This window comes from Sinocyclocheilus rhinocerous, unplaced genomic scaffold (assembly GCF_001515625.1).
Source record: "Sinocyclocheilus rhinocerous isolate Xijiao unplaced genomic scaffold, SAMN03320098_v1.1 scaffold548, whole genome shotgun sequence".
Taxonomy (NCBI): domain Eukaryota; kingdom Metazoa; phylum Chordata; class Actinopteri; order Cypriniformes; family Cyprinidae; genus Sinocyclocheilus; species Sinocyclocheilus rhinocerous.
Genome location: NW_015664702.1, coordinates 247,430 through 265,996, shown reverse-complemented (window position 1 = coordinate 265,996; position 18,567 = coordinate 247,430). Strand labels below are relative to the sequence as shown.

The following is an 18,567-nucleotide window of genomic DNA, read 5'->3' as shown; positions in this document are numbered from 1 at the left end:
AACTTATAATAAATAAGTGGGTTGTGATTAGTGGTCGATAGATTGATCGATTTTGCAGATTAATCGGCACCGATAATGCTGGAACAATCGGTTATCTGCAAAATCCATATGGTACATTTTCATGGGTCAGTACTGTTTTTTTTTTTAATATATTTTTGTAATAAAGTTCATCATTTTATTTAGAGTGTTATGTTTGTTTTCATTCAGTATCCATTTCAATCGGTTACTCGGTTATCTGCAAAATCCATATGGTACATTTTCATGGGTCAGTACTGTTTTTTTTTTTTTATATATTTTTGTAATAAAGTTCATCATTTTATTTAGAGTGTTATGTTTGTTTTCATTCAGTATCCATTTCAATCGGTTACTTAATCGGTTTATCGGCCAGTGCGGTCCAACCCAGTTATTGGTGAAAAAATTAGACGACTTCTAGTTGTGATCATTCGTTGTATGTTGATTTAATATTTTAATTGATTATCCATTAAAAAAAAAACAACCTCAATGTGTGTGAAATACGAAACCCTCCATCACTGATTCCACAAAGCCACAAGCTTATGATACATATTTATGATTTCACACCTCTGGCCTTTAGAGGACAGATAAAGTCTTTCATCCATTTTTTTATCCATTTTATTCTGAGTTCTTGCCAGAGAGGATCTGCGCTGTGGCAGGTGTGTCAGATTCACTTTAGAAATCTGGAGGAGAACGCAGTGGCTTTCAATGGCTCAGTAGGAAAGCAGCTGTTCCAGGAGATTTCTGGGAAAAAGAAGAAAAGAGCAGCATTCTTCCATCGGATCAGCTATGAATGCATACCACCCAAATGGGTTCTTCAACGGCTGATGGTGTAGATATGGATAGACCTAACTAGCAGGATGGACGTTATAATAATAAACATTTATTTTAACTATAAATTAGCATTTTATGAAGAAAAGATGCTGTGAGTAGTTGCTATGTCTATGGGATTTTTTTTTTGTTTGTTTTTGTGTTTTTTGCACATTTTTTAATCACCCACCACAAGAAAATGTATCGCCTCGAAAAGTATTAGCCACTGCTATAAAAACTGCAATTCAAAAAATGATACAAATTCAATAGACATATTTTAAAAATAATAATACAACCACTCTTAAAATTATAATAATAACAAAACAACAAAAGTACTAAAATATTAACTAAAATTCAAATGAATATAGAATATATAATGATAAAACGAAATCTAAATATTAGTGAAAACTACAATAGTATAATATAGCATATTAATAAAACCAAAATAACACTAGCACATGAGTTAAGTTCAATTCATGCCCATTTTCAAAATAATATATGAAAAAATTATATTAAATATGAACAAACGGTGAAATAAAATGAAAAATAATTTTTAAAAAGCACAATATTTTCTAAAAAATTATCTAGAAATTTAGTGATTATTTATAAGACTGTTGGTAAAGTAGATTTAGCTGTTGACACAAAGGTTAATTATAACACTTCAACAGCCAAGGTTATCGGGAGGTTTATTGACTGATGCAGATCTTAAAATGACCGATATATTAGAATAGAATAGAATGCTGAATGAAGTAGAGGCTACAATCTGCAATCATTAAAAACAAATTAATCCACTGACTGATTCCAACAACGAGCTAAAACCAAGTAGGCCGAAATCAAACAAAACCAAAAGAGCTGTCAAAAGCCCTGCACGCTGAAAACATGATTATTTATAAGACTGTTGGTAAAGTAGATTTAGCTGTTGACACAAAGGTTAATTATAACACTTCAACAGCCAAGGTTATCGGGAGGTTTATTGACTGATGCAGATCTTAAAATGACCGATATATTAGAATAGAATAGAATGCTGAATGAAGTAGAGGCTACAATCTGCAATCATTAAAAACAAATTAATCCACTGACTGATTCCAACAACGAGCTAAAACCAAGTAGGCCGAAATCAAACAAAACCAAAAGAGCTGTCAAAAGCCCTGCACGCTGAAAACAAATGAAACCAAACCGCTGGTGATCCGTTTCTCCACAAGTCAGGTGTCACGTCTGGATGGAGACTGATTGTGAATCGCCTCAGGAAACCAAAAACCAATTTAGTGAGACTGACAGCGTTTAGGCTACTGGCCCACCTCGAGGCATTTCAAAACAGGACCACAACCGCCACAGAACAGGAGCTCAGTGCTTTTATAGGCCTATTAAAACAGCATCAGGTGGAGCCTGACTGTCAATAACCGGCCCTCAGGGAATCACCGGAGAGCTGGGTGTGCCTCCAACCACCCATATACACATATTTCACAAACCCCAGAAACAAAGAGTCAGGTAACAGAATGAGCTGCCATACATTTGTCTGCTGCTTTTCCTTCAGCTCGGGTTGTATTTTCCTGCTGAGTGGCTGGAAGATACAAAAAAGCAGGAATTCTGAGGGATTTCTCCTTTTTCACTTACGCAACATGCCTGAGGAGCTTATGGCTCCCTTGGTGGCGATCAATGAGGGCATTTTCTCATTAGTGAACAAGACCGAGCTTTTCAACATCATTAACATTCCCTAGGGAGCTTAAGTGACGAAACAGGAGGGCAAGTGAACACAAAAGAGACTAAACTTGAGGTGGAAAGCAGCAGACGCTTCAGTATGTTCTTGCTGGCCTGCTGAGGTACACAGCCAGATCTAAACACTTGTGAAATGCAGGGTTTTTCCACACAATTAAACCAGAGCTGTGCTCAAAATGAAAAATTAGCTTCCTGCCTACAATTTTTAAGAAATATAATACAAATGATGCAATAAAAAGTCATTCAAATAGTGGTATGCAGCACTGTTGTCACATGACCTCCTTACATTGTCCACTGCTGTCCAGGAATTGTCTTATATGCGTTAAATGCAAATAAAATGCAATAAATAAAATATAATGCAAAGCAATAAAACAAAAGGCAATGCAATAAAAATTAAATGCAATCAAATGCAATAAAATAAAGTAAGGTGAAAATAAAATGCAATAATTAAAATAAAGTCAAACAAAATGCAATGCAATGCAATATATGTCGTCCAATGCAATAAAATGCAGTGCAAGAAAATAAAAAACAACAGAAAGTAAATAATGCCTTACCGAGACCTCAAAGACTTCCTGAGTGTCATCCAGCATCTGGACCCGGATGGAGACCTGTCTGCCGGGGGGCATGGTGGGGGGCCTCTGACCAGGCTCCAGCGTACTGATGCCCATGCTCTCAGGGGCCCCAAGCCTCTGGCCCGCCACTGAGGGCCGCTCCTCTGGCTCCACCATACTGCTGCAAACCCACCTGACAACACAAATAATTTAAACGTTTAGGCTATATGAGGGCCAAAACACACAGACTCTATACTTTTCTCTAAAGGTGGTCTAGTGATCGCAACGGACGTTTACATAGTTTTCCTTTTTGCAGCTGGAATTTCAACCTCGTGCTGCCCTGGAAAATGCCAAGGAGCATGGAATGATTTATGATTCCTGAAATGTGTATTTCTGCAGTAAACAACTTGTGCTGCTATAGCAATTTCTCACACACATCTTGATTTTAACCCTCGTTCTGCCGGACTGCTAGTTATCCAAATAAACATAGCTGTTAGTTATGACCAGCTCAAAAAAATTATGACCATTGGTAAAGAAGTGAACCATACAAATCAACCTGGCAGCAACAGGTCAGGTAAATTTGTGTTTCGTAGACATACTTTGTGATTTCAATCCCATCTTAATCTGTTTTTCCTCGTTCATCCTTGCTAAAAAGGAAAACAATGGTGGAAAATAGTTTTTCAAATCAAATCCTGTCCAGATGCAATGTAATAAAAAAAAATGCAATGCAATAAAATGCAACAATATGCAATGCATCTCAATGCAATGCAATACAATGTTATGTAATTTAATGCAATTCCATGTAATAATATGAGATGTAATTTAATGCAGTAAAATGTGATGCATTTCAAAGTGATAAAGTGCAATGATATGCAATGAATTCCAATGCAATGCAATGCAAGTCAATGTAATACGTTATGTAATTTAATGTAATTCCATGTAATAATGAGATGTAATTCAATAAAACATGCAATGCAATAAAACAAATCTAATAAAATGTGATGCATTTCAATGTGATAAAATGCAATAAAATGCACTGCAATAAAATGCAATGTAATGCAATTCATTATAGCAAAATGCACTGCAATACAAAAAAAATGCAATGTAATAAAATTAAATGCAATGCAATTGCATGTTGTATACATATTTGTGACTGAACTATTACACTTTCACAAAAACTTCCTTGAACTCAACAAGGTCTTTAATACTGTAGTGACGGCTTAAAGTCAAACAATAGGCCCATCATCTCTCACCGCTGAAAAATCAGTTTATGGGTTTAGGAAATCATTAGGAAGGGTTTAGAGGCATTAAATCCAGGGATTTCTAACCCTAAAAAACCAGATCGCACACTGTACCTCCAAGATAATGACTGGATTATAAGCTTGCACGGTTGAATGGGCAATCATTTTAACCTTCAACTTGTTTTGAACACATTAAGAAGCAGAAATGTTCATTAAAGATGGGAAATTCCTTCAACTAAGACACTAAAAACAGCTATTACTAGTTCTACTGGAACTGTCCTCATGCTAACCTGTTTTTTTAAAGAACTGAGACTTAATGAAATTTGCCCACTTACATCTAAACCCTGTTACAGACGTCCTCCAAAATATTCCTTTTAAGATGAAGTCTGGGAAGGAGAAATGCATAACGTTTTGAATGACTATGTTTGAAGGGTCTAAATTATACAGAATTATATTTGACTGTAAAGTAAACAGCACAAAATAAGTCTGACTTCTATTTGAAGTCACTGGAGCGCTGCCTCCTCCGTTAGGAAGCGCCATTTACCCTCATATAGAGGGTTATACAATCAAATTTTAATAGAGTATTTCAGTGAACATCAATATATTAACAGCAACAATAAACCGGAGATTTACAGTCTTTGCTTGTAAGCTATTTGGCAAATGTTCTGACATTGATGTTGAGTTGTTTTCTGAATACAAAAATGACTATAAACTATGATCATAAATAAGAGCATAAAATAGTGATGGACCAATATATAATATGACAGATTAATTGGCCAGTATTTAGCCGTTATGAGATAATGGCCATGTCTGCACGACTAATTTAATGGAAAGTTCATCCAAAAATGAAAACTGTCGTGATTTACTTAATTCACTTACATTTTGGGGTGAACTATCCTTTTAATAGAAATATTTGTTTCACGGATAATATTTTGAATATAAATCCTGGTTAAAATTAAATATATAAAATAAAACGTACATTGGCAAAGCACAATAAAAGCAAACAGCTGGTCATATTGTTTCTAAAACGTCAGTTACTTGATATAACCGTCTTGTTTATTGAACTACTGAATAAAAACAATATGACTGTGTATTCAGTGCAGCAACCCTTGTGCTTGGGTGATAAATATCCTTCATCTGCCAGCCTGTTCTCTAGACGACAGCCAATGAAGAACCTGTATCGCTCAAACACAAGATAAAAACACATGTAGCTGCATGGAATGAGTTACTACAGGAATCACAGATGGAAAATGAGCCAAACCGCACTATTGAAGCTGATGATATGTGAGGAAACATACACACACACCTCAGCAGATCAAACGTACAAACGGTGCATTTGTATCAAAGAGAGACGAGAGACCAATTATCCGCTCATAGCACTGAAAAGCTTCTCCTATGACAACCAGAAGTGGTTTCCATGGAGACTATACTTTCAATTCTTCAACAGGAACCTCAGAAGTATAGTACAAACATAACATAACAGGAACATGTACAGTAGTGCTTCCTGGTGTTTACACAACACAAACACTGCCATGAGGATTCACATACTGGAGACAAACATGACACGTGAAAAACCACACTGCTGCACAACAAAGCATCAGGATTCAATTCTGTACTCTACATACAAAACATGCAAATGACATGAACATTAGTTCAGCGAAAAAAAACTGATGTAGATTTACTCAGAAATTGCAAGTAAATTTCACAAATAATTGCAAGTAAATAAACAAATAACACCAAGTAACAATGAACTGTACATGAAATTTGAAGTAGAAAGACTGAAATAGTATGTTCTTGTAAAGTGTACTCCAATCTTTACAATAAAACAAAATGCAATGCAATGCAAAAAATAAAGCAAAATGCAATAAAGCAAAATAAAGTGCAATGCAATGAAACAAAACAAAATGCAATGCAATAAAAAATCCATTAAAGAAAAATAAAACAAAATGCAACGCAATACAAAAAAATACAACATACAAAATGCAATGCAATGTAATGAAATGCCACTAAATGCAATGCAATGCAATAAAAAGCAATTTAATGCAATGCAATGCAATAAAATTCAATGCAATGCAATAAAATAAAATTCAATGCAATGCAATAAAATGCAATGTAATGCAAAAGAATGCAATAATATAAAATAAAAATGAAGAGCTGAAAGCAAACAGTGCCAGACACAAAATACCAGACACATTGAAAAACTATTGATGTTGAATTTACTGTTTCTCTCAGAAAAAGTACATTTCACAAAATTACAAATTAGAAAAAAAATACAAAAAAACTAAAATAATAATAATACATTAATCACAGTTTTTTTTCTTTAACCTAAAAAATTGCAGTGTAACTAAGCCACAATAAAAAAAGAATGGGCAAAGACTGCAGGGCGACAGACTGCACAGACTGAACTAACTAATACTCAGTGGCTTGATCACTTCTCTAACACTGAGCAGGAGCAGCAATAAACAAACACATTCCAGCACTGATTGAATCTCGGATCCAGACGCTGAACTCTCATCTGATTCCCAAAGAATCACATTCCTCACCAGCACTTAGATGTGTGATAGAGAGACGTGTCTGGACTGGTTAACAGGCATGAGGGGGTTTCTGCATCTACACCGCCAGAAAACCCCTCTGACTCAACCTACGGTAAACCACCATCCCAAAGACCCGCTGAGTCTATCTGTGGCATTATGATAACAGCAGATCCAGAGGATGTGATGTTAATGAGGTTAGAGCTGATCAATAGAGCTTAGCAGACGTTTACAAAGCTTTGTTCATCAAGGGAACAAGAGAGCGAGGGAGATGTTCACTGTAACATGAGCTTTCCTGCAATGGAAGAAGTTGGTTGTGGCTTCCATCTGCTGTTTGACATTTTGTGTGACAAAGAGGACTGAGTTATAGATGATGAAAAGAGAAGCCAAAAACATTGTTTTTCAAGGGACACTGTTAAAAAAACACATTAAAAAATAATACATATAAAATAATAAAAATAACTTATTTTACATTTTTTTAATTATTAAATATAAATAAATAATTCAATAAATATTATAATAAAATACACAATTATTGAAAAGACAATACACAATCTTCTTAATAAACATGAACACATAAGCAAATATTTATTAATCTAAATAAATAAAATATAACAATAATATACAATTAACTTAATAAAAACGAAGAAATAAAACTATGTATTTATTAATCTAAATTAACCTGTTTTACCCAATTTACTTAATAAAAATAATAATAAATGAGCAAAAATCTATTTATTAATCTAAACAAATACATAAACTAAATAATAATAATAATAATAAATCATTTTACACAATTTAGCTAGTTTCACAACTTTCTCATTTTTATTTTTTGTTTTGTTTTTTAAGATGTATTATCCATTGACAAATTTGTTGGTTAGCTATACCAATTCTGCAAATCACCAAGTGGTCATTTTATTGGTCAACAACACTGATAATCTTAAAACAGCCAGATTTAAGCCGATTTAATGGTGTGCCCAATGTTATCGGTCCTTCACTAAAACTTAAGAGTTACCAACCAATAATCTTGAAAAGACCAAATACTGGCAGATTAATCTGGCAAAACGACATATCAGTAAATCAACATTACTTAATCAACCAAACAGAGATAGTTAGCAGTTGATCATCTCAAATAATATCCGATTTATCGGTATTGCCTTATTTATCAGTTTATCTCTAACACTTCTGTTAAATGACCATCTGGGCACAGTTATCAACCAACATTACTGTCAGGTACTGGTTAATAATGACTAACAAAAGCAAAAGAGACTTAAAAGAAAAAAATAGAGTAAGAATAGTGATGAGAAGAGAGTGAACGAGACAGAGAAAGACCAACAGGCTCCCATCAAGTCTTCAGGGGCCGGTCCACAAGCACAAACACCGCAATAAAGGGGCCCATTCTTTCCTGTCCCGGGCCGAAGTTACTGGTTACACACATTTTAACTGAATGAGTAATTGAGAAGCCGCTCCTTGGGGACCTTTAATCCCCCTCGACTGGCAGTTTCATTACCCGCCCCAAAACCCACTCGTTCGGGACAGAGTCTTGAGAGTCTAATTTATGCATTAACCAATGAACGTCTGCCGCTCTATTAGTCAAGCCTCACTGTATACCGGAGCGGCCCGTTAATTACAGAGAGACCGATCACGAGAACAATGCAAACACAAACAGCAGGGTACAAAGACCTCTAAAGAACTGGATTTCCATTCAAACCAGAGCCATTAAAACCCACTTTCAGAAACATGATGACAAATGCACCTTCATTATCTTTAATCTTCCTCGTGCTATCTTTAGTTCACCCATTTTTAACAGGCCATTTGCAGAAATTACAAAGAAAAAAAGCAAAGAAACTCCTCTGCTGTTGGGTAAAGCTTGCGTTTTAACCATGCGCTGGTTTGAAACGCACATGACTAGAAGCGCACCGGTTACTGGTTCAACAGGTTGACCCAGCTTCTTTTACAGGCAGATTCAACAAGACTTTCTCACACTCCAGCTTCTGCTAATATCATCTCAGGGGAGCTTCATTTATGTTTTCTCAGAGCTCACAATCTTTCCCAAAGGAGATCGGACAAACATAAAGACGAGGGATCACGTTCCCATAACCGCGTATAGATCAGATCAGCTTCTAATCTCATTTCAGCCACACTGAGAGCTGTACAATCAGTGAAACACAATATAGCATATAAAGAAACAATACTACAAATTACAATATGAGATTTGATCTTTTTATATTTTTAATAAGTTGTTCAGAGGTTGCAAGTGAATGTACATTTACACAACAACAATGTACCAAAAAACAGAAAAGTTTTTCCTTCGCGTTTTTGAAAAGTTTTGCATACAGACAACTAGGGCTGAAACGATTAGTCGACATTATTAACAATAAAAAACTGATGACAAATATTTTTGTTTTCGAATAGTTGTGTGATCTCATACGACGTAATGTAAGGGCCTGCAATTACACAGTTTGACCAGTGTGGCGCTGTAGCGCAAGACTAATTAATCCCGCCTGCATGCAATCCAATAGAAGACACACACGGCACTTATGAGACGTGCAAACAAAACCAAACGTAGGAAAGTTTTACAAAAATTCAAACAAAAAATGTTCTCGATATACTCACTGCGAAGTTTTTTGTTCTTTGGTTAGGGCTAAAAAGAAGTTGGATATACGCAAGCAACGGGTTTACTGTTAGCAAACATCCTGACACTGCTTTAGATGAATATGTAAATATATGCTACACGCTTTCCTCTCAGTAACTATATACACTGAACAAAATTATAAACGCAACACTTTTGTTTTTGCCCCCATTTTTCATGAGCTGAACTCAAAGATCTAAGACTTTTTCTATGTACACAAAAGGCCTATTTCTCTCAAATATTGTTCACAAATCAGCATCTTGGTATGCCACACCTGTGAGGTGGATGGATTGTCTTGGCAAAGGAGAAGTGCTCACTAACACAGATTTAGACAGATTTGTGAACAATATTTGAGAGAAATAGGCCTTTTGTGTACATAGAAAAAGTCTTAGATCTTTGAGTTCAGCTCATGACAAATGGGGGCAAAAACAAAAGTGTTGCGTTTATAATTTTGTTCAGTATATATACACAAACATGAAGAAAACAGCAGTTAAGAAAGCATCAGATCAGAGTGATGTGAATGTGGAAGTCATGTGACATTTATTTATATAGGCTAACAACTTTATGCAATAAATCGCTTTAAAGCAAGCAGCTTTACAGTATTAAACATGAAAAAACTGTCATTTTCAGTTAAAATTACAACTTGATTTTCTACTATAAAGCAGCTCTATATGTGTATGAATATGTATAACTATATTTTAACGAACTGCAAAAGCTGAATAATCAATCAAAGTCTACTGATTAATCTGTGTAAGCAACAAGTCGATTTCCTAATCGTTTTAATAATCGTTAGATTAATCTATTATCAAAATAATCATTTGTTGCAGACCTACAGACGATCCCCGTTCAAACAAATCCATAAAAACGACTAAAAATGCTGTATTATCATGCCTGACCAGTAGTTGGCGATGTCACTTTTAATACACACTTACACATTCCTACAGACTGAACACGTAACATGCATGTGCATGACTTCACCCTTTTCACAAATTCGCGTTTTGGTTGTTTACATGGAGATGATAACGGTATCATTTTAAAAAACATGTGCTTTGAAACCCGGGTCTTGCGGGTTTGAAACGACATGAGGGTGAGTAATTAATGACAGAATTTTCATTTTTGGGTGAACTAACCCTTTAATATGTTTTAGTTTTTAGGCTCCAAGACGCCATTGACGTGTAAATGAACAGCCAAAATGCTTAAAAAGTTTCCTGTTTCTTATTCATTAAAGACATTGCTAAGCAGTTGCTAGGGAGTTGTGGTATCTCGCTATGTGGTTGCTAAGGCATTCTGAGTGGTTTTAAGCAAGTTGCTCTGTACTTCCTACAGTGTTCTGGATGGATGCTAGGGCATCGTTAGCTGGTCGCTAGGGCATTGCTATGCACTGCTATCTGTTTGTTGCTATGTGGCTACCACAGTGTTATTATATAAGAGCGTCCTGATGCAGTGCAGCACGTCTTTCTTTAATTGGCCATTAGCAGGAAGCGTCTCATGCTAACCCGTCACAGTGAACGCTGACAAACGAGCGAAAGGGAAACCTCTGCAAGCAGGCCACAAACGGGAAAGTTTTACCCAAAGTAGGAAGCATGTGAACACAGAAGGAAGGTCACACACAGATAAACAACTCATCTGAGAGAAGAAACAGGAAGTACTTCTGGAGCAAAAGCTATTATGTCTCATTAAAACCAAAGCGCAAACCTATTTCAGTAGCAAGTCGCTAGTCAATGATCTCATGCAGGGTAAAACAGGGTATTTGATGCCTTCCCAAACTGTTACTTTATTTAAACACTCTCACGCAAACATCTTTCTTTTTCCATCCTATACAAACACACACACACCCATCACAGAAAACAGTGAACGAGGAACACAATGCGTGCAGCGTGGGTTCGTTCCCAGACTCTCGCTCGGGTAGTTAACCTGCCTTTCAACTTGTTTGCCTGAAAGTTCCCAGTGTTCATTGAGGCGCACGGAGTGAAACAGAGGCTTCAGTGTGAGACAGACTCAACATACACATCTGAGCGCATGGATCAACACCGCTGGCCCAGGGACTGATGGGAAGGGAAACTCTGTAAAGCAGACTTTGTGGATGACTCGTTCTATACTGCTTGTAAACATACTAAACGAGTACGACACATCATATTGTCTAAATACTAATGTTTGCAAAACAATACAGAAAATTTGTATTGTGATTAACATGCTCAAACATGCACGACAATGACTATACTAAAAACAGAACAAGTTTTTCTTTGCATTCACACAGATTCACATAAATGACTAAAAGTGCTGTATTATACGGTGGCTCAGTAGTGCACAACACAATGAAATCACAACAGAAACAAGCCTCAACACAATGGGAAAAATGTCGCAACGTAACAGAAGAAAGTAGCAACACAATGGAAAAAAGTCGCAACATAACAGAAGAAAGTAGCAACACAATGGAAACACAACGAAATTAGCACAGCACCACGGAATCAAGCCGCACAACAAAATTAGCACAACACAATGGAAACAAGCCGCAACACAGCAAAATTAGCACAAAACAACGAAATTAGTCCTATGTGTTGTGGAGTTTCTGTTGTGTTGTGCACTACTGGTCCACCATAGTATTATCATGCCAGTAGTTGGCGATGATACTTTGCATGCACACATATGCATTCCTACAGACTGAACACTTAACACGCTTACGCATGATGTCACCGTTTTCACAAATTTGCATTTTCGTAGTTTTCACAGAGACAATAACAGTATTGTTTATGAAAACTTGCACTTTTGAAACCCATTTCCAAAGTTTGTTTTCAGGCCCCCAAAACGTTTGAGTAAATTAACAGCTAAAATGCATAAAAAGTTTTCCGTTTTTAGTTGGCAGTGGTGTCGTTGCGACACCCCATAACTTTTAAGTAACAAGTACACACTTTACCGTGCATGTCGTGTAATGATGAGAAAAGTGTGCTGTCATTTATTAAGAGGTTCTTTTGACTAACCATCTAGTAACTACCCACAACACCCTGCATATACATATATATACATATTATTATTACATTATTATTAACAATAATGATCACCATAATAAATTTGGGAATAAATGGCTATAATTATGGCATGAAATGTTGTTTTGAATTTTAAAGATGGGAAATATGAAGCTAAAACTGTAGAAATGATGATTACTGTGGTCATTTTGCTAAAAGACTTTGGAAATCCATGCCAATGCGTGTGCTTACAGTGGGCCAGCAGATGTAGGTTAGTCAAGTAATCCCTGAGGTTCAGATGTTAGTAGGTTAAGCTGCATTGACTGTCTGTATGTGTGTGTGTGTGTGTGTGTGTGTGTGTGTGTTTTTTAGCCGAATCAATAATTCAAGTGACAGGGAAATTCCATAATGTCCAACACACCCCTGCACTTAAAATACCACATCACGTGAAAAATTAATGCAATTAAGAAAAATGTCAATATATGTGCTTCATCTACTTCTGGTTTAAGTCCATACATCAATATGATGAGTTGCATTAGTTAAAAAGCAGGCTGAGGGAAAAGCAATGTGACCATACTGTGGTAATACCATTGTGTGGTTGATGTTATCAAATAATACCAAGATATTTTTAAAGAAAACCATTTGTAAACCATTGTATTACTATGGTACCAAAATTGCAACAAGGTAATACTATGTTTTTGGACAAGGGCCAATGCATTCTTAGAACTACCTTGGAGTGCCATTTAAATAAACTACCATCACTATACCATGTATACTCCCAAGGTACTTTTGTAAGATCAAACAAAACATGGTATCACTATAGTATGTTTGCTAAACGTAAAAGTACAGTAGAGTTCTGCAGAAAAGCACTATGGTAAAGCACTATAGTAAATCTTTGATGTTCAGAGGTGAGGAGTGGTGGAAACATACGATGTGACGCGTGGCAACAGCGGCGGCGCGAGAGATTTAATCGTTGTATCCATGGAAACCGCTACAATTTATCTAGCGATCGTAAGATTAATAGTTACTCTTATTCGCTGCCGCCGGTTTACTGCGAGCCAATAAAATAACCCAGAATCTTACCTTTACTGCTGAATTAATACTCCTTGCGTCTGGATAGCTCCGTAACTATGTTGTTAAATGATATTTCGCGGAAGTAACGCGCAGAGCAGCGGCTGAAGTCGCGTTAAGTCGGTTCGTTTGCGGTTATTCGTGGGAAGCGCTGCAATCCACCGTCTTCCCAGACGCCATAACTGAACTGATCCCAAACCGATTTCATACAATAAAACACCGCCTCCAGCCTCCAACACCAGCACTACAGCCTCACGAATGCCGTGATGAGAACAGCGACACCTGGCGGTGGATTCAAACTCCACCTGCTCAAGTCCTGAGGCAATTTCTTCCAAAGTTCAAAAATGTACCATGTTTTTGGGCATGCAGTACCATAGTATTCTTGGAAGAACATTGGAGTGTATCACATTATAACCATCTGGGATGGTAACTTAAGTCAAGTGGTACCAATGTACCACATTTCACTATACCATGGTAAAAAGCCACAGTACATTTTTACAATTCAAGGACTAGGAAATCACAAGTGATTAAAATAAAAGCTTCCAGGAACTTCAAAGTCTAAATGTATACAGTCTTATAAAGTACTGTGATGAGTAACAGCGCCACCAAGCTGTGGATGCATCACTTCCCTTCAAATAAATAAACAAATAAAATCAGTTATTGCTATTGGAATGTTATGCAGTACGGGATTTCTCTAATAACATTTAATTAAAGGAATCAGAATCGATTCATTTGAAATCAGTCCAAAGATTCCAACATAAACTACAATATACAGTCAACATCTGAAGTGTATGTGCATCAAATTATCAACTTATCAAAGTTGTCCTGAAACCAAAATGTTTTCGTCTCAACTTTGATGAACTTTTTTGATCCACTTCCAATGTTGACTACCATAGTTCCCAATAGATACAATTTTAATTGCTATCAAAATACTAGTACAGCTGTAACCAGCGTTGGGTCTAATACATTACTAAATAATTACTGTAATTTAATTACTTTTTCCTTGAAAAAGTTAAGGGATTACTTTCTCTAATGTAGTTAACATTACGTAATTTCATCAAATAATTCTGTATAAAACAATTGTGGATTTAACGTCATGTTAAAACGTAGATTTTTAATGTGACCTCCTTTTTGGTCAGTTCAAGAATAATTTATGCAATTTTATATTTATTTTAAAGTCTTAAAAGAGCAGTTTCATTTTCTTTCCTGTTTATTGTTCAACTGGTCGAGGTTGATATGGGATTTAGAAAGTAACAAATAATGCAATACTTTTACGGCTCGTTTCCACCGAGCGGTACAATTCGGGACCGAACACCCTGATCCAGCTTGCGTTTCCACCGCCAAATTAGCGATTAGCGGAAAGTAGCGGTTGACGATAAACCGCGATAAGCAAAACACGGCGGTAAAGTTAGACGTTTGACATTAATTTCATACCAATTAAACTCTTTACAGCTGTTATGTTTTGAGCCCAAACTAACTCCGATAAATGTAAATATATGCTCTTTACGTTGCACAAGGCTTAATAGAAAAAAAGAAATAAAAAAATACATATACAAGTTAACCATATAAATTGAACAATTTAACTACATGACATTATACTATAAAACCAATACTAAAACGTTCAGAAAAACACGTTATTGCGTAAGGCTGTTTTTGGAATTAGCATTTGTGTTTTTTAACAATTTTACAACTTTTAATGTATGCAATAATATAAATCCATTACACGACAACACCATTTGATCTAAAGGTATAAAACCCAGTCAGACATTTGACACGGAAATACATGCAAACTCTGCACAGGTCAACTTGTAAGCAAAAAATAAAATCCTGCCTGTGCTCTGAAATGGACTTTAAAATCAGAGGAACTATCATCAATATATTTTAAAAGCATCTATGATTTTTTTATATTTTTTTTTACGAAATCTTTAAAGAACAAGAATAAACAATTCAACATTTATATGCATAAATACAACAAATATAAATATTTAAAAGCATAAATATACAATACATTTTAGAATATTAATATGCATAAATATGAAAAAAAATTGCACTATTTACACTATTTATATACATCAACATATCAAATACAAATATTTAACTATATGACTAGACAACTGAAAATAAATTTAAAAGCAAATACAATATTTAAATGCATAAATTTGAATATTATAATTTTATACACTTATACTGTATATGCAATATAAGAAATAAAAATATACGGTACACAACTAGGGTGACAAATTAGATGAAATATTTTAAAACTTTAACAATTTTACAACTTTTAATGTATGCAATAATATAAATCCATTACACGACAACACCATTTGATCTAAAGGTATAAAACCAACTGTAAAATATCCAGAATATTATTCCCTATAATGCACAAGGCTTGTTTTGGTTTTTTTCCGATTATGCATTTATTGTTTTTATATACAGTACTAAAACCATATTTTTGATAGGTTTAATATACGGTCCCTACTTTAATTCATTAAATTCTGCCACCGCTTGAGATAAAGGTATGTGGTTCGCTATTTTGGTACCATTCACAACTTCTGAAAATGGAAACGGACATAATTGCGTACCGTACTGTACCGTACCGCTCAGTGGAAACGAGCCATTAGAGCCAATAATTAGTAATCTAATTACACTGCTGAAGATGTAATTAGTAGCTAGTAATTAATTACTTTTTGAGAGTAACTTACCCAACACTGTCTGTAACTACAATAACAGGATACAATGAGCATGTAGCAGGACAAATTTAAAATCTTGAAGGATCTTACAGCTCCAGCAAGACATTATTCGAACACTATCAGGTTAAACACCATATAAAATTTAACGGGAATGAAAACAAAATCGGTGAGCGACCTTAGATCATGTAATTTTTTCCTTAGCTGAACAAGTCATTAAACAACACAATCCACCGGACTTACATACTTCATCCTTTCACAGCCTCATTTTAATTCCCGCCAAAAGTTAAATTCGGCATCACGCTGACAAAAGTCGATAAATCCAGCAGCATCTTAATTTAATTAATTTAGCATCCTGTGCATGTTTGTTTTGACTAGAACTCATTTAAAAACTGACCAAGTAGATATCGTGTTCATGCTCTTTTAAACCTCCATCATTTCACTGATACTGTTAGTGACAATCCAACTAGAAACGTTATATAAAAGCTCCCAATCAACTTCATCTGCAGTTACTGCTTTAAAACCATAAAAGACTATGTAAACAGCTTCCGTAAAGTTAGTTTCTGCTTTCTGTAGCCTCTCGTAAACAATGGTTAAGAACGAGTACTCGAAACTACGGAATCAAAAGTTTACTAGTTCAGAATCAGAACCTGAGGAACGGAACATTTAAATTTGAACTGAATTCAATTTACAAAAGCAACTGGATTCCAGTTTCACATATTGAGAGCATGCAGATCGCAATGAAACGCTGACAAAGTTCATCATGTCTTGCAGCTTTAATACTGAAAGTGTTGTAAAATGATTACCCAGGAGAAGATTGCATATCATACAAATGTTCCATGGACATGTGACAACTCTTAGGCCAACCGGCCTCAGATTTGTGCATTTCCTTCATAATATCAGAAGCCCGAACCCAGAGTCCCAGTTTTCCAATGTTGTTTATTTCATTGCATGGATTAAGTGAGCCAATGACAGACAATGTAAGCCGCAACACAGACATCATCAGCGAAAGTGGAGCAAACCGGTGCCCGTTTCTCCCAAACATCAGCGCCGGCGTCGAAGAGAAGAAAACAAAAACCTAAAAAGAAAACAAAGTCGACGACATGACCGCTGCATCATCGCTCTACTGCATTCGAGCTCAACCAACACGAGTCCGTTCAGTCCGAGAGTCGGACCGAGCCCTAAATCAGCTTCGGCAAGGATCGACAGACACACGAGTTGACAAAACAACTAGAACTGATCTCAGAAGGGAGAAAAGCACAATTTCTACACCAGAAATTCTACAATGGATGACTGTTTGTTTCATTTCATACCCCAAAACCCCCCCATGTCCGCTCAAGATGAGGGTTTCTGAAGCCATTGGCCCTTTTTGAGGTGAAAAACACACGCACTCGCCGGACCCTCTGCCCCATTGTTGAAGACTTCGAGAGATCGGGTCCAGACGGCTCAGAGGCCCAACACAAACTCAAGTCACATGACGGTTCTTTACTCAAAATAGGGAAAGGGCCAAAAATCTAGATGTGGAATTCCAGGTGCAAATTTTTTAATCCTTAATCGATGGGCTGTTTTACAGGGTTAAGGCTTCGCTCGTTCACTCAGGCCGTGTTCAGGAGGTCCTGGATGGCCTTCTGCTGCGTCTCGTTGAGCGCCGATACACACTGCGTCCAGAGTCCTCCAGAAACCTGGAGAGAAAAACCATGCAGCGCAGTCAGACATTTGACACGGAAATACATGCAAACTCTGCACAGGTCAACTTGTAAGCAAAAAATAAAATCCTGCCTGTGCTCTGACTTTAAAATCAGAGGAACTATCATCAATATATTTTAAAGCATCTATGATTTTTTTTTTTTTAAACGAAATCTTTAAAGAACAAGAATAAACAATTCAACATTTATACGCATAAATATAACAAATAGAAATATTTAAAAGCATAAACATAATATTTTAGAATATTAACATGCATAAATATGAAAGAAACAAATTTTTTGCACTATTTACACTATTTAATACAAATATTTAACTACATGACTAGAAAACTGAAATTAATTAAATTTAAAAGCAAATACATACAATATTTAAATGCATAAATTTGAATATTATAATTTTACACACTTATACTGTATATGCAATATAAGAAATAAAAATAATATACGGTACACGACTAGGGTGACAAATTAAATGAAATATTTTAAAACATTACAATTTGCAATAATATTTAGATTGACACATCGAATATTTTAAGACACTGAATATTTGTATTTTACAAGATCATTAAAGAACAAGGACAAACAATTTGATATTTATAGGCACCAATATAACAATTAGAAATATCTACATGAATTTAAAACAATGC

At 35.6% G+C, this 18,567-nt stretch overlaps 1 protein-coding gene across 2 annotated transcripts in view; it reads right to left on the bottom strand.

Annotated features, from left to right (window-relative positions):
- farp1 (FERM, RhoGEF (ARHGEF) and pleckstrin domain protein 1 (chondrocyte-derived)) overlaps positions 1-13,713 on the bottom strand; it is an 84,797-nt gene extending 71,084 nt beyond the window's left edge. For both annotated transcript variants that reach the window (XM_016541235.1, XM_016541237.1), the window contains exons 1-2: positions 13,540-13,713; positions 3,093-3,282 (exon numbers count right to left, since the gene is read on the bottom strand). In XM_016541235.1, the coding sequence (XP_016396721.1) occupies positions 3,093-3,266 (174 nt within the window). In that variant the 5' untranslated portion in view covers positions 3,267-3,282; positions 13,540-13,713. The remainder of the gene's footprint in view (positions 1-3,092; positions 3,283-13,539) is intronic.
- Positions 13,714-18,567: the final 4,854 nt, after the last annotated feature.